The 13874-nt window shown below is 40.0% G+C and overlaps 1 protein-coding gene across 1 annotated transcript in view; it reads left to right on the top strand.

Annotated features, from left to right (window-relative positions):
* Positions 1-13874, top strand: part of MICAL2 (microtubule associated monooxygenase, calponin and LIM domain containing 2) — a 148673-nt gene that overhangs the window by 81934 nt on the left and 52865 nt on the right. The window contains exons 19-27 of the mRNA XM_032690415.1: positions 241-345; positions 1586-1798; positions 2018-2119; positions 2723-2854; positions 9779-9877; positions 10302-10382; positions 11791-11977; positions 12989-13077; positions 13398-13497. Of these exons, the coding sequence (XP_032546306.1) occupies positions 241-345; positions 1586-1798; positions 2018-2119; positions 2723-2854; positions 9779-9877; positions 10302-10382; positions 11791-11977; positions 12989-13077; positions 13398-13497 (1108 nt within the window). The remainder of the gene's footprint in view (positions 1-240; positions 346-1585; positions 1799-2017; positions 2120-2722; positions 2855-9778; positions 9878-10301; positions 10383-11790; positions 11978-12988; positions 13078-13397; positions 13498-13874) is intronic.

Below are 13874 nucleotides of genomic sequence, written 5' to 3'. Positions count from 1 at the left end.
CTGTCCTAAAGAACACTGAATGTGCTCAATTTTAAGTATATCTTTTGATGGTAGAAGAGACCAATGAAATGGGTGGGTGACAAAAATCTGCAAACTGTGTTGGTAAATTCCATAGTAATGTGTCTTTTAAAGCAACTTTTATTTCTTTCTGCCTCAAAAGGTCTTTAAGTCCTATTTACTGTCTTCCTTTTTTTTTCCCCTCTTCACTCTGTCTTTACAACTTTAAAAATGCTTTACAAGGAGGTAATAGATAGACCAGCCCTCCTTGCTTCTGACCCTCCTGCTAATCCTCGCTTTGCTAAACCTGTGGATCCAAGTCTTCTTCCACCTCAACCAAAAAGGCAGGTAGGAACTCATATGGGTAACACCTGACAAACACACCATTTGTCTTACTGCTGGTAACTCAATGTTATTGTGTAACTACAAGATATACAAAACAGTATTTGTCTGTAGTCTGCATAGTTAACAAACATATTTAACTGAGAACTGTGAAAACCACATTAAAAGATTAAGGCTATTTTACACCTCCTTGACCAGATGAGAAAACTATTTGAAAGTGTGGAAACCACCCTAAAAACATAAGTGTTGATTCCTGTGTTACCACATTTAGACTTCAAATTGTATAAATATAATTACATAGCTACATTTAACGTGTGAGAAGACTACAGCAGTACCTGAAAATTTGTCTCTGCATGTACTCAATGCTTTGGGCTGTTGTAATGATAAGGCAAAGCGAGTGTTCCAGCCTGAGGAACCTGGCAAAAATGTCTAAGATGAAAGCTTGAGCCTTGAAAAGCTGATATTGATGGCCAAGTTTTTTATTTCTTTAAGTGGAGTTTGTGATAAGAATTTCTGCTGGAAGCTCTTCTGCAGCATCATATACATGGGGCAAATTTTTGAAGACATAGTCTTAATTTTTCTTTTAGTACTTTCAGTGAAAGCAATCTCATCTCAAACAGAATTGATGCTCACTTTACATTAGAGTTTTAAACTGAAGTCAACATCCTGTAGTGGCATTCCAAGAGTAGTGAAATGAGATCTGTATTGCATGTGGAAATCCGTGGATCAGGAGCTACTTTATATGAAAATTCAAATTCAGAGACCTGTTCTGAACTCCTCAGAAAATGCCTCAATTCTGAAATACATTATAGCTTGACTTGAGCCAGACTAGATTTAGAACTGTGGCAAGAACTACCATTGGTATTCTTATAATTTAATTTTAAACTTAGTCTCAGGCAGATGTGATGCTACAAAAATCAACCCAATACCTTTGCTATAAACCCTAGAAGGAGATGTAGTTTCATGTTCTTCTGCACTGGTGCTGTCTGGGTTATTCTCAAAAACTAACACAAACCTGGAGAAGGATAATCCTACATTAAGATATATAGGATTGATTTATTTTGGTGCATGTGCACAAACATCAGAGCTGCAGTAGATAGTGTGCAAAGAGTGATGTGAGAACACTTTATTTCTAGTTCTGTGCATGACTGTGGTGTGCTTTCAGAAGCATCCTAAAAAGCTGCATATACTGCATGGTGGTGCAGAAAGCAGATTTTTTTTCACTTCAAGTATTTCCCAGTTTCAGGTGGTAGCTAGGAGTGAACACGAGGTCAGGGAACCCAAACAGTCTTTAAATGGTTCTGATCATATGGCCAGGAGAGCAAAGACTGTACAAAAACCAGATACCCAGCCCAGTCTGTCAGAAACCTCTGAAAATCTCGCATCTGCCTGTTCTGCTGCCTTTGTACTTTCTGGAGTGCTTGAGCGTCTTCAGCACCTGGAGGAAAAAATGAAACAGGTGACAAGCAACTTCTTTTCCTTTCTGTCTCTTACCTGCATTTGATAATCTGTATACTGTGTTTTTGCTGGCTATGCTGGCTTTTTCTCTGTTGACTTTAGCTTATATTAAGGCAATAAGAAGTCTTTCTACAAATTCGCTATATTCTGTTGATATATGTGGCATTAACTGAAATCTCTCTTTCTTTTCTTGGCTTTCCTTCCCTGGCTGTCACTGCAGAAAAGAGCTCAGGCTATAGCAAATAGGGAATTCCATAAAAAGAATATTAAAGAGAAAGCAGCACATCTTGCCTCAATGTTTGGATACATGGAGTTTCCAAAGGTGAATATTAAGTTTTGCACCTGAAGAAATGCTGAGCTAGAACACTTGTAGGAATTCATGGATGGAAAAAGTTGCAGTGGTTTTGGTTTTAACTTTCCTTCCATTTTGTGTGAATCTGAAAAGTGATGTGGATTCCACTGAAACTTGTAAAAAAGCATTGTTTAAATATTATTGCATCATTTAACTGAGGTACAATACAATCTAAATCATAAAGCTAGTCAGAGTACTTTAGCAGGAGAGAAATGTGTTAAAATAACCTATGTCTTATGTTTAAGCACACACTGGTAGCTCAATTTCTAATCAATTGGTGAGCAGTAGTGCTTAATTAGTGCACTCTGGCTTTTCCTGTATTTCCTTATGCTTTCTCCCAGCTCTACCTTACTTTACATCCCACTGTGAATACTTTGATAAAAAAGTTGAGTACAATAATATTGTTTACTGTGAAGGTGCCATGATGATTTCCATGGGTCCTCACTGTGCAGAAATAGAAGAACAGAACTATAGTTGTTATCTTTATAGGTTTTTTTTGATGCATGACTGTGAACTTAACCTTTGCTAATGTCACTGTCTCTTGGATAACTCTCCTGTTTCTGCTTTACACAGAATAAGCTACCTACTAAAGGCTTACCCCATTCTCAGCCCCCAACTCCCTCTTGCCCTCCACCTCATCATTCAGCTGCTGCTGCTGCTTCATCATCTGTTGGTTCAGCTTCCTCTGCTGTTCCTTCTCGACAGGTACTCTATTAACAGATTTTTCCTGTAAAATCCAAACTTGTGCTAAAGCTGCTTGGATGGAAGGTGCTGCCAGCAAATCTGTTCTCTAGGTTGTAATTCACATTTAAATCAAACTTTGTTTCATTTACTGTTGTTAATTCTGCATGTTTGTAAGAGAAATGTCATCAGAAGTAGTTCAGGTAAAAGCTGAAGAACAAAGCAAATACTTAACATTTTTTGCTTCAATTCTGAAAATTTTGCATTGCTGCTTATTTTAAATGATCTGTTTGTTGGATAGTACCACAGACCATGCTGGAGAAAGATCTTTGCATGGTAAAGCAAACTGAATGCTGTGGGGTTGGTTAGTTGTTCTTGGGTGGTATTTGTGTTTCTTTTCATAAGAATATCTATCTGGTCTCTAGTGGAGAACCTGCACGGTAATGGTTATTTTAACTAGAGACCATGCCTTAGGATTGTATGAGCACTTACCAATACAATAATTTTATTGTTTTTTGTTTAATTATTTGTACTTTAAACTTGCTTCTGCATGTTCATTGTTAAAATACAGTTCTTTGAAGCAGCAAAGGAAACGTGCATACTCTGAATGGAAGAGATCCTCAGTTCTTTCCATTTATGCTTGATGTGAATGGGCTGTGGAAGCTAACATGACATTGGCTTCTAACAACCTTTGTTTTAGAAGGATTTTAATTGAATGAAGTTTGATCTTTTTCAGCTTTTCAGGGCAGATAAAGGCCCAGGTTTCCTTTCCTTCAGCCACTTACTATGTAGCAGCAGTCTGGGAGCATTGTAGTATTGAGTAGGGTTGGTGTGGAAATAAAGGTGGAGACATCAAGTTTCCAGAAGTATTGAAGGTGACTGCTGTGACCAGTGCAGGTGCTGCTGGAACTGGGGCTCTGCTGCCTGGCACATGACCCAAGTGCTCTTCAGCAAAATCAAGTACCACTTTCATTTGCTGTGAGGAGGAGCAAAGCTGGCTCCTCTGCCAGCTTTTGCTGCATTTAAGTAGCTGCACTTCTTTGAAATAAGTATTCATAAGTATCATGAGTATTGCCCAACTTCAGGTAAGCCACGACTGAAGGTATTTTCCCATCTGGTGGGTGTCTGGCAGGATCATTTAGTGGAATTGCTCTAGATCTTTTTAGGTTATTTTTACACCTTGTTGTTGATGCTGTTTGGAAATCAGGCTCACAGCCTCAGCAGTAACTGAGCAGGTAGATACTGAGCTGACTTGCAGTTTGCAAAGGGCACATTCCTCCAGATAGAGCTGTGTTGAATTGACTGCCTGGCTCTCATTCCCCAGGGAAATACGGGCCAGACAGCCCTTCAAGGACACTGCAAGCTCAGCAGGTGACTTACAGCAATAATCTCTAATTCCCTTCAGCTTCAAAATAATTCCTTTGCCTGGATTTACCTCTTACTTTTTATGACCTAAGTGGTATAGCACGTGATGGGTTTTAAGCTAAGTAATGGTTTCCAAAATAGAGGTCTGATGCTTGTTTGATTTGGAGAGCTATTGTGACTCTGCAAAGAGACAAAGAAACCCACCAAATAGCCCCCCCCAACAACAAATAAACAAAATAAAACCCAACCAACTAAAAATCCAAACAAACAAACCAAACCCAAGCTGTCTGAAAAACCTGAAAAAATATGAGAGCTAGGCTCTTAATCACATAGAAACTCTGTGACAATAATTGGGATTTTAATGTATTTTCTTGGAGAACATTTGGCCTGAGCAATCCTTTTTGAATGTTTTAAAAACTGCATTTTGTTTGAAGTGGACTCACAGCCTTACATGAGTTTGCCATTGTATTTAAATGGTGTAGCAAGAGTTCATTGTGACTTGATTTCACTTGGACTGAGTTTACTTCAATTGAAAAATGCTCTCTCTAGGGGTACTGGCAGAATGCAGCACACCTGAAGCAAGAAAATCTCATTTTGTCACTAGCACAGTAAATATATATGTTCATCTCATTGGGTAAATATTTGGCTGGTTAAGTAGGATTACACTTATTCTTTGGCAGATCTACATGCATGAACATCTTGATACCTGCATATACAGCTCCATAGGCTGTGCAGGTTCATGTCCTCATCTACACTGTGTGCTTCTCTTTTGTGTAAATATGGTGCATTTTGTATGTCATACTGGAGAATTTTAAAATAGCAGGTCTGATAATGATCAGCTAAACTTTTCCTCCTCCCGTTTGAGGCAGATGTGGCAATAGGAAGCTGATCCAAAGGAACCCCAAGTCAGGATGGATTGCCCCCTAGGTAAACTCCTGTGACTTTTCTTGCCAGGTGCCAGTGAGTACAAGTGATATTGTTGGTGCTGTCCTTGCCACAGGGCTAACTAAGAGTTTGCAGGGAAGGGGAGGTTGCCTGCCCTCTGTGCCCACCTTCAGCACAGTAAGGGATGATAAACAGTCACCATGGAAAGGGAGATGTAGGTCAGGCTTTGGGATGGGGACAGGGAATGCTTGAATAGGGATGAACATGATGCTGGGGAAGACCTGCAGTCTGCAGCAGGACAAGTTTTGGAGCAGTGGGTGCCAGTGTGCCACCCTGCTGTAGTCTTGACTTCATAACAAGCCATCTGTCCATGCCCTTCCATGGTCACATGGTTTTGTTTGTCTGTAAAGACTGCTCACTTTTCAGAACTTTCAGATTTATGAAAATTTTATCACACTCTAAAATATAAACACTGACTAAATGTGAGGTGCTATATAAATAAAACTGAAAAATATTTCTGATGCACAGCGTGCATTTTCAAGTACTCTGCATGATATTTTAACAATATATTTGGGCTTCTCTGGTGTGAATACGTACCAGTAACTACATGTATTTGTGTTAGCTTGGAGAGGAGGTTATAGGACTCAGAATTTGTATTTCTGGTCTCTGTTCTGAGAGCTATCACTAGGTAAGTCTACATTTCAGTATGAGAAAATGTTTTGGGATTGATAAGTCAAAGGAAGAGCTTGCTTGTGTCGCTCCCAGTGTTTCTGCTTCTTCCCAGCAGAAAAGCAGAAGATAATAGAGGTCTTGAGTTTTATAAGACTTCATGATACATGACATATAAATATCAGCACCCTCCCATCCTTTAAATAGTTAGTACCATCATTTTAATTTCAAGGGAGTACTGAGGTTGTTACCAGTCATTGCACCTGCTGAATTTTCATTGGAACACTATTAGTTTTGGTGGCGTAGTTATTGAAAACGGTGGCTACGAAATCATACTGTCTCATTAGAGAAACCTATTATTAAGTCTAAGACCTGAAAGGAACACTTGAAAAGGGGACTGTGGGACCATATTGCTTCTTTGAAGACATACAGTCATTACAACTTATTAAGAATTAACTTCCGTGTGCAAGATGCCAGTAATAATCAAAACTACCTTCTAGCTTTAATCACCTGTCAAAATTCACATAGCTAGAATTATGAATTAGCATGTGTTACATTACAGGCTGGGCTTTGGTCATTCCTGTTCTCTGTTTAAAGTTGGATTGACCTTCAGAAAACTGTTCATCTGAGCTTTGCATGATTGAATCCACACAGTATGATGTAAGAACTATGAAGTTTTTGCAATCAGTAGGCTTTGCTCCCTGCAGAGTTTGTACCAACTACTTCCTTTCAGTGATGTGACTCTAATTATGAGCAGTAAGCAGGGCTTGGGTGTTTCCTACACACGGTAACTTATTACTCAAATGTTGTTTATCTCAGAAGGAAAATGTATGTAGCAGGTTATACAAAAAGTAAATCACCCTCAAAGCAAAATAAGACCCGGAAAATCATTAAGGATATGAAAGAACAAAGGAAAAGCATTGCATTCTTTTGGAGGCAGAGAGCATATTTCCTTTGTTTTATGAAAATACTACTGAGGCTTACTCCTTGGTTGGCTGTGGTGTTCTAAATAATAGCACAGAGAAGTACAGAAGGCAGCTTTCTCTTTCTGTGTTAGCAACCACCCTGATCAACCTGCTGAAAAGCTTTGGCAATGTGTCAGTGACAGGTCAAAATTTTTAGTAAACCATAAACACTTGGGATTTTTGAGTGTTCTCTGGTTATGGACTGAAATTCACTGTGAATTTAAGAGTGAATTCACTCTTTGAGATTACTTTACAGCAAAGGATTTAAAGCTGCTGGTATAAACCTGCCTGGATTGTGAGCTGTAGCCTGTTACATGCAGATAGTGGGCTCCAGCATTACAAAACTGTGTGTGTGTGTGACTTCACGTACACCAGTAGCCTCAGGGGCAGTAAGGGCATGAGCAAAATACAAACCCCATTGTGTGAATCCTGTTTCTAGGTACCTGAGCAGCACCAGGCAGGCAGGGATCTGTGTGCTGTTGACCAAAGCTAAGCCGTGTGAGAGCTGACAGGTTCTGTAAAGGAACATGTGTAGATTTGGGGTCAGAGCCTCTCCTGCAGCTGAGGTTTATTACATGCACACAATTAGATGGGATGAGGATGTTATTGAACTTCTTGTCCATAACCAGAGTGAGGTTCAGAGGACACACAGAACAGGTTGTTTGGTGGTTGTGCTGTTGATGTACAAGGGCAGGAAACATGAGCCTTGCAGGGCAGCACTGCTCTTGCACGTCCTGTCCCTCCCATTCTCGTGTTTCTGATGGTGGCAGATGTTTGTGGGGCTGCCCTGGTGGATCCTCGTTCTGCCCTGATGTGTCTGTTTTGTGACTGCGTGGCATTTGAAGGGAACAGAATAGTTCTGTTGGAAGGGACATAAAACAAACATCTCCTGCCCGACCAAGTCAGGGCTGACCAAAAGTTAAAGAATGGTTTTAAGGGCATTGTCACTAAATTAAATTGAAATCCCATTTGCTTTTACTTGGAATGTGAATTCACGTTCATTACAAGGATGTTTCCTTTTAATAACATTTTTAAAGTATGTATAAACATGCAATTTCTCGTTTTGACTACTTTAATGTTGACATAGATCATTTCAATGGATGGAGAACAGAAATCAACCAGTGTGATAAATTTCAAGGTGTAGTTCAAGCTCAAGGATACCTTTCTTAAAATTCAACTACGTGCACTTCAAACACAGCCTTGTTATTTAACTGATTGGTCCAGCATTTAACTAGTTCAATGTAAACTTTCTGCTTTGGCTGCCTTTGAACGCTTTCTTTTACATTTGACCATGTAGGTAAGAAGTTCTACATGGCCTAGAAGTTGCTCAGCATATTCAGAGGTGCAGGATTTGGGGAGGAAAATTTTTTCTTCCATGATCTTAAACAACACAAAAGAACATAGTTTTCCTGTAGTAGCAGGTAGCATTTCCTATATTGGTTTATAATTTGATGTACCACTTAGGACAGCATTATGGTATGTAATTAGCAGTTTACTTTGCAGTTGTTACCCATAAGTTGTGCAGATACTGAATAATATTTAAAAGTCTTTTTATGTTATACAAAACCAAACAGTACAGAATTTTGTCCCTTAAGTGGCCCTTGTCATCTTAACATACATATTTTTTTATCTTCCTGGATATGAAGTTAATTATGAGAGCCCTCTCAAAAGATAAGGGGGGAGCTGTAAGGGGTTGGAAATGTTCCCTAAAACATTTTTTTAGTGAGAATATTTTAATCCATCTTAATTTTGGAAAATACACCCACAATACCTTTTTAAACTTTGTAGAAAATACTTTGAAATTGTTTTAAAGTATTGCAGATACCATTGCATTTATATTTTTCTCCTTTCTTCAGGGTAACTTTCTGGTATTTTAAAACCTTCCCATTAGTAGGACTTGGGGTGGTGGCAGTAGACAAATCATTTCACTGAGAAGAGTGGAACTTACTTAAAATTTGGGCTCTGTGGGAGACAAATGGAGCATAAGAGATGAGATCATGGATTCTCAAGGGAGGAACAATGACCTGACTTCAGAAGTAGAGCACCAAATCCCTGGCCCTACCAGGATGACCTTGCTGCATTTGGTACCAGAGAGTCTGTGGGATCTTATATTGGCTACAAAGCTAAAATCTGAATCACTACAGAAAATTCAGTTGAGGATAGAAAATATTTCTGTAAATCTATGAAGTCTTCACAGTCTTGTTTTCCAGAAGCAGAGGACTAGAGTACCTGCCTACCTGCTGCCACTCATTGCACACACATCTTTCTTCTTTTCCAGTCCCTGGGCATGTGTTTTGGCAGGGCAACCTGGACCATGCAGTCAGTTGTCTGTCTACAATGTGTTTGGAGCCACAGCCTAAGGAAGTGCAATCTCCTTGCAGGCCTAGTTGATAAATTTGGTTAAACAGGCTAACATTCATGTAATAGTGTGATGAAGCAGATTAAAGGAGATGTCTTCCTTTCATGAGCATAGTTTCTCCAGTTTTCCCTGGCATTGAGTCACTGGGGAGAGGGTGAATGGTTGCTCTGTGAGCATCAACAAAACATTTCTGTGTGGGAAACTGGCACATATGTTCTCATAGAATGTTCCCTAAAATGCCATGGTTTGTGTACTGTTACTGTGAAGTTTAATTCCACCCCTATTCTGAAATATAACAACAATGTCCCAAGAAGCTGAAGGGAACAATAGGGTTTCTTTTTTAATCTGTCAGAATGTCCAGCCCAGATATCCAGGCAGTAGCTCCCAGCTCAGCCTTCCGTGGACACAGCAGGAAGCCTTGTGCTGCAGGAGCGGCATTTGCTCCCATCAGCTATTTCTCCATCACCTGGAGACTGGGAGAAGTCCATGGGCTGCACAGAAGCCTTCTTTGGCACCAGCTGGACCACGTTGGTCATGCATGAACATGCTTGTGCTCTGCTGGACTTTTCCTCTGCTCTTTCTCCTGCCTCCCTTTATTGATGTTTGCATGTTTTCAAATCATTCTTGTCCTTTTTTTCTTTAACTTCTTTTTCAAAGATAACTAAAGCTCTTCCTTCTATTCATCTTCTCCCCTTTTCTGGTTAGATGACTGTAGGAAAGGTCTCACGTGCAATTGGAGCTGTGGCTGAAGTTCTTGTAAATCTGTATGTGAATGATCACAGACCCAAGCCACAGCTTGAACTGGTAAGACTATACCCACAAAGAAACAATAACTTATCTGAAGAGGAGTGTTTCCAGAATGTCATCCATAGGCTCTGAAGCACCTTAAGTGTTCTGAAAGGTCTTAGTCTAACACCTACTAAGGAATCAAGTGCATATTGGCAAAACATGCTGATGTGCAAATGTGCTGGAAATGTTACTCACCATGTCTTCTATTTATATTTTTAGTACTTGACTGTATGAATTAAAACTTCAGGAGGCTTTTATTAAATGTAATTACTGTAGAATTAGTAACAGAAGACAATTACTAATCAGGGTGGCTTCTAAAGAAAGTTTTGTGCAGTACATGTTTATGCAGTTATTTTTAACACACAAATGCTGAATCACCATGCCTCATTTTGAAGAGGGCTGTTTTTTCAACGCTGACACTGTTCTGTGTTGAATTCAGAAGCGATCTCTGGACAGAGCTACAGGTTCTTGCCCCACTCCTCACTCTCCATCTGCTGCCTCCACTGCTCAGAGCTGTAAGGTATTGGGAAGCAAAGTGACGTGTTGTGGTGTGGTGATGACACTTACTTACCAGTCAGCACTAAACTCAATTGCTTCTGCTTCATAGTGACTACCTATTAACACCGTGTTTTTAAAAACACATTTAAGAATGTATTTTTCCCTTTGCATGGTTGCTTGTTTGGAAAGTGCCATTCTCTGAAATGATTCATCACAGCAAAATGGATTGCTAATGGCAGATTTTGGAGTAAGATCCTCAACTTTTAAACGCAAGACAGTGTGACAATGACAATTGCAACTTGCATTTCACATTAAAAGGTTGTTCCAGGGCTGCTTTTTGCTGGTAAATATGAGTTGTGTGGACTGTGTGCTGCTGTCTGAATGTGCCCGGTCTGTGCCAAGCCTGCGCCTCCTCCATCCATCCCACATGTGGTATCTCTCCTGTGGCAGCAGGGATGGTGGAAGGGGGAGGGAGATGGTGATGGAATGTGGTAGATGCAGCATGCTCATCTGCACCGACTTGTAACCAACCATAATACAATAATGCAAGGTAACATCCTCATACCTGCCTCTATTAAGTAAAGGGAAGCACTTGGTAGCATCTAATCCATTTATAATTTATTTTTCTGTACCTTTTGCATGTGTATCCAAGAGAGGATGAGATTTGTGGCAGTTAAAGAACTTTCATTAGCAACCTAATTTCAACAAAAACTTTCAAAGTAGTTTCAAGCTGTTAATATGGATTATGTTTTAAAGTCCAATGTGTTAAAAAATGTTCTGTGGTAGGAAACAAATCAATTTTTTAAAACTAACCAAGCCCCAGCTAGGACTGTAGTCTCAGGAGGAACATGGCTGAGAGGAGATGTGTGCAGAGATGTGAGTGCTAGTTTGGAGACCAGGATCGAAGACTGTCAGCTTTTCTTCCTGGACCTTAAAGAACAAGACTACATTCTCCTCTAGAGTGTGTGTGAACCAGTCTTCAGGGCATCTGTTTTCTTGACTCCACCTATGTGTCAGTTGTTTCAGGATGGCCAGGTCTGCCTTCCTCTTCTTCTGAGAAGCCTGCACTGAGCCAGGGTGGTGCACAGTGACAAGTGAGCATCTGGGGGGATGATGCTGCTCTTGTACCTGAGTAATCACAAAATGTTGGTGAAGTCCCAGAGGGAAACTGGATGCAAGTCCAGCACAAAAATCACCCCTTGAAGTCCTTCTGATGCCTGGTTTGTTAGTTACTGCATAAACCTACAGAATTGAGGCAAATGAGTAGTAAAAAAAACTGTAGTAGTAAACAACCGATGCTTGTTGTAATTGTGTGTGGAGGGCACTGTGTAACACTTCAAGCAGCAAACTCAGCTGCCCCCTTAATAAGAATTTATATCTGGGTGTAGTGCCATGGCTTTATGTGCTTTTCTGTTTTTATCTTTTGACAGGGTTCTCTGCGAAAAGAATTTCCTCAGTCTATTGGGGGGAGTGACATTTGTTATTTCTGCAAAAAACGGGTCTATGTTATGGAGCGGCTGAGTGCAGAAGGCCACTTCTTTCACAGGGAGTGCTTCAAGTGTGAAATATGTTCTACAACACTCCGGTTAGGAATTTATGCCTTTGATGTTGAAGAAGGTAATATAGGAGCTATTTGAGGATATTTTGAAATGTCTGAGTATTGATGCTTTTAATGGAACTCGGGGGAAAAAGATCTGGCCCAGTAAGTCGGTCAGGAGGAGGTCTGCCAAGTATGTGCAGTTTGTGTCCATACTGATCTTTGAGTTTGGGTCCTTGTACTTGCAGTCCTAGTCTTTCAAAAGAATTGAGTTATGATGGACCTGAACTTTAAATGAAGAAATCCTCAGTGGAAAATGAGTTGAGTGACCAAAATGCACTTTGTCCAATACCGGGGTGGGGAGGAAAGGGTGATTTTTCTCCAACAATACAGAGTTATTCTTATCTCTCATTTATAACTGGCCATTAAATAATGTGATCTATAAGGATAAGCCATAATAGTGGCAGATTTACATGGATGGAGGGACTATAGGTTACTTCTTTTAAGATGTTATGGCTCAGGAGTTGAAAGCAGTAGGACTGGCCAAGCACAGTGTAATTTATTCCAGGCTGCTATAGAACAGGAGGTTCAGTTCTTGGGCACTCAGTCCCACCTAGAACCTGGGGTTCAGAGATAAGGAGTTTTTATTTTCTTTTCAGTTTAGAGAGGAATTATCAAACTGAATTGAAAATCACTTGCCACTTCCAAATGATTTGAGTAGATCTCAGTATTAACCTGATCTCCTTCTGCAAAAGGGTTAAAGACTCAAGGTCAAAGGCGGTTCTTTTTCTATCTAGAGTATCTGCAAAGACTTTTTTTAGCTGATTATTTGATTTCTGGGTTTGCTTGATATCTTGTGTTGGTTTGTGACTTAGTATTTATGGGATCTTGGTTTTTTTGTGATTTATTAATCTTATACCTGAGTGGTAGTTAAATGACTTTGTGTTATTGAACTAATGTGCAAATCTGTGTTCAAATTTCCCATTCCTTTTGCTGCCCAACCATTCATTATTTTCTTATAGATGCAACAGTGAGTTTTCAGTCTATATACATAGAGGTAACATCATATAATTTATTTTTCCCTCTTATAGGTAAATTTTACTGTAAACCTCATTTTACACACTGCAAAATCAGTACGAAACACAGAAAGAGAAGAGCAACATTACCAATCCCAGGAAAGGTGGGTATTGATTCTGTTGGTCATGCAGGAAATGTTGAGGCAGTTTTATCTGGAGCAGGGTTCAATACCTGTGGGCGTGGGCGATGTTTTCTACCTAATGTGCAGAAGTAGTAAAATCAGTGCTAAAATATAAACCTCCTGGTTCTGTGAGTTTGGCATATTTATAATCTGCTTCTTAATGGAATTTAGCTTTTCCTATGCAAGGCAAAGTTAAGATCAATTGGATGTAGAAACATACATAAAGACTTGAAGACATTAGCAGAAGCTCGACTTACTTTAGAAGCAGATTTAACTTTTTTTTTTTTAATGCTTTATGTAAGGAGGCAGCAGAAGCATGGAAGAAAATGGAACCCAAACCCCCAGAGACCACCACAGAAAGCACTTTGTCTGCTGCTAGCAGTCCAGAGGACAGGTCCCCAGGTATCCTGACTTCCTTCTTTAGGGGCGTGCTAAGCTGGCCCCTGCGGGTGACAAGGGATCTGCTTGACATTCCCAGACGCCTGTCTAACTGGATGCATGGTTTTCTGCACGCTACCAATCTTCATTTCAGGGACAATGCATATAACTATACCTACTTGTACGAACTCTTGAGCCTTGGTGTGCCACTCCTCTGTGCTCTTCTAGAGGTACTTACTCACATGTACCGGGAAGCAGAGCTATCACTTGAAAACGTGCTTGAATGGGTGAAAAGATTCTGTAGGGTTTGAATTCTTCTACGTGCCTTGCTCAGTTGTGCCTTTCAGATTTTCAAAATTAACAGCCTGACTGTTTTCTTGAGGGGGGTTTTTGGTATTGGA

This window comes from Chiroxiphia lanceolata, chromosome 6 (assembly GCF_009829145.1).
Source record: "Chiroxiphia lanceolata isolate bChiLan1 chromosome 6, bChiLan1.pri, whole genome shotgun sequence".
Classification (NCBI taxonomy): domain Eukaryota; kingdom Metazoa; phylum Chordata; class Aves; order Passeriformes; family Pipridae; genus Chiroxiphia; species Chiroxiphia lanceolata.
Note: the sequence above shows the minus strand (reverse complement) of the source record. Positions and strands in the feature narration are given on the sequence as shown.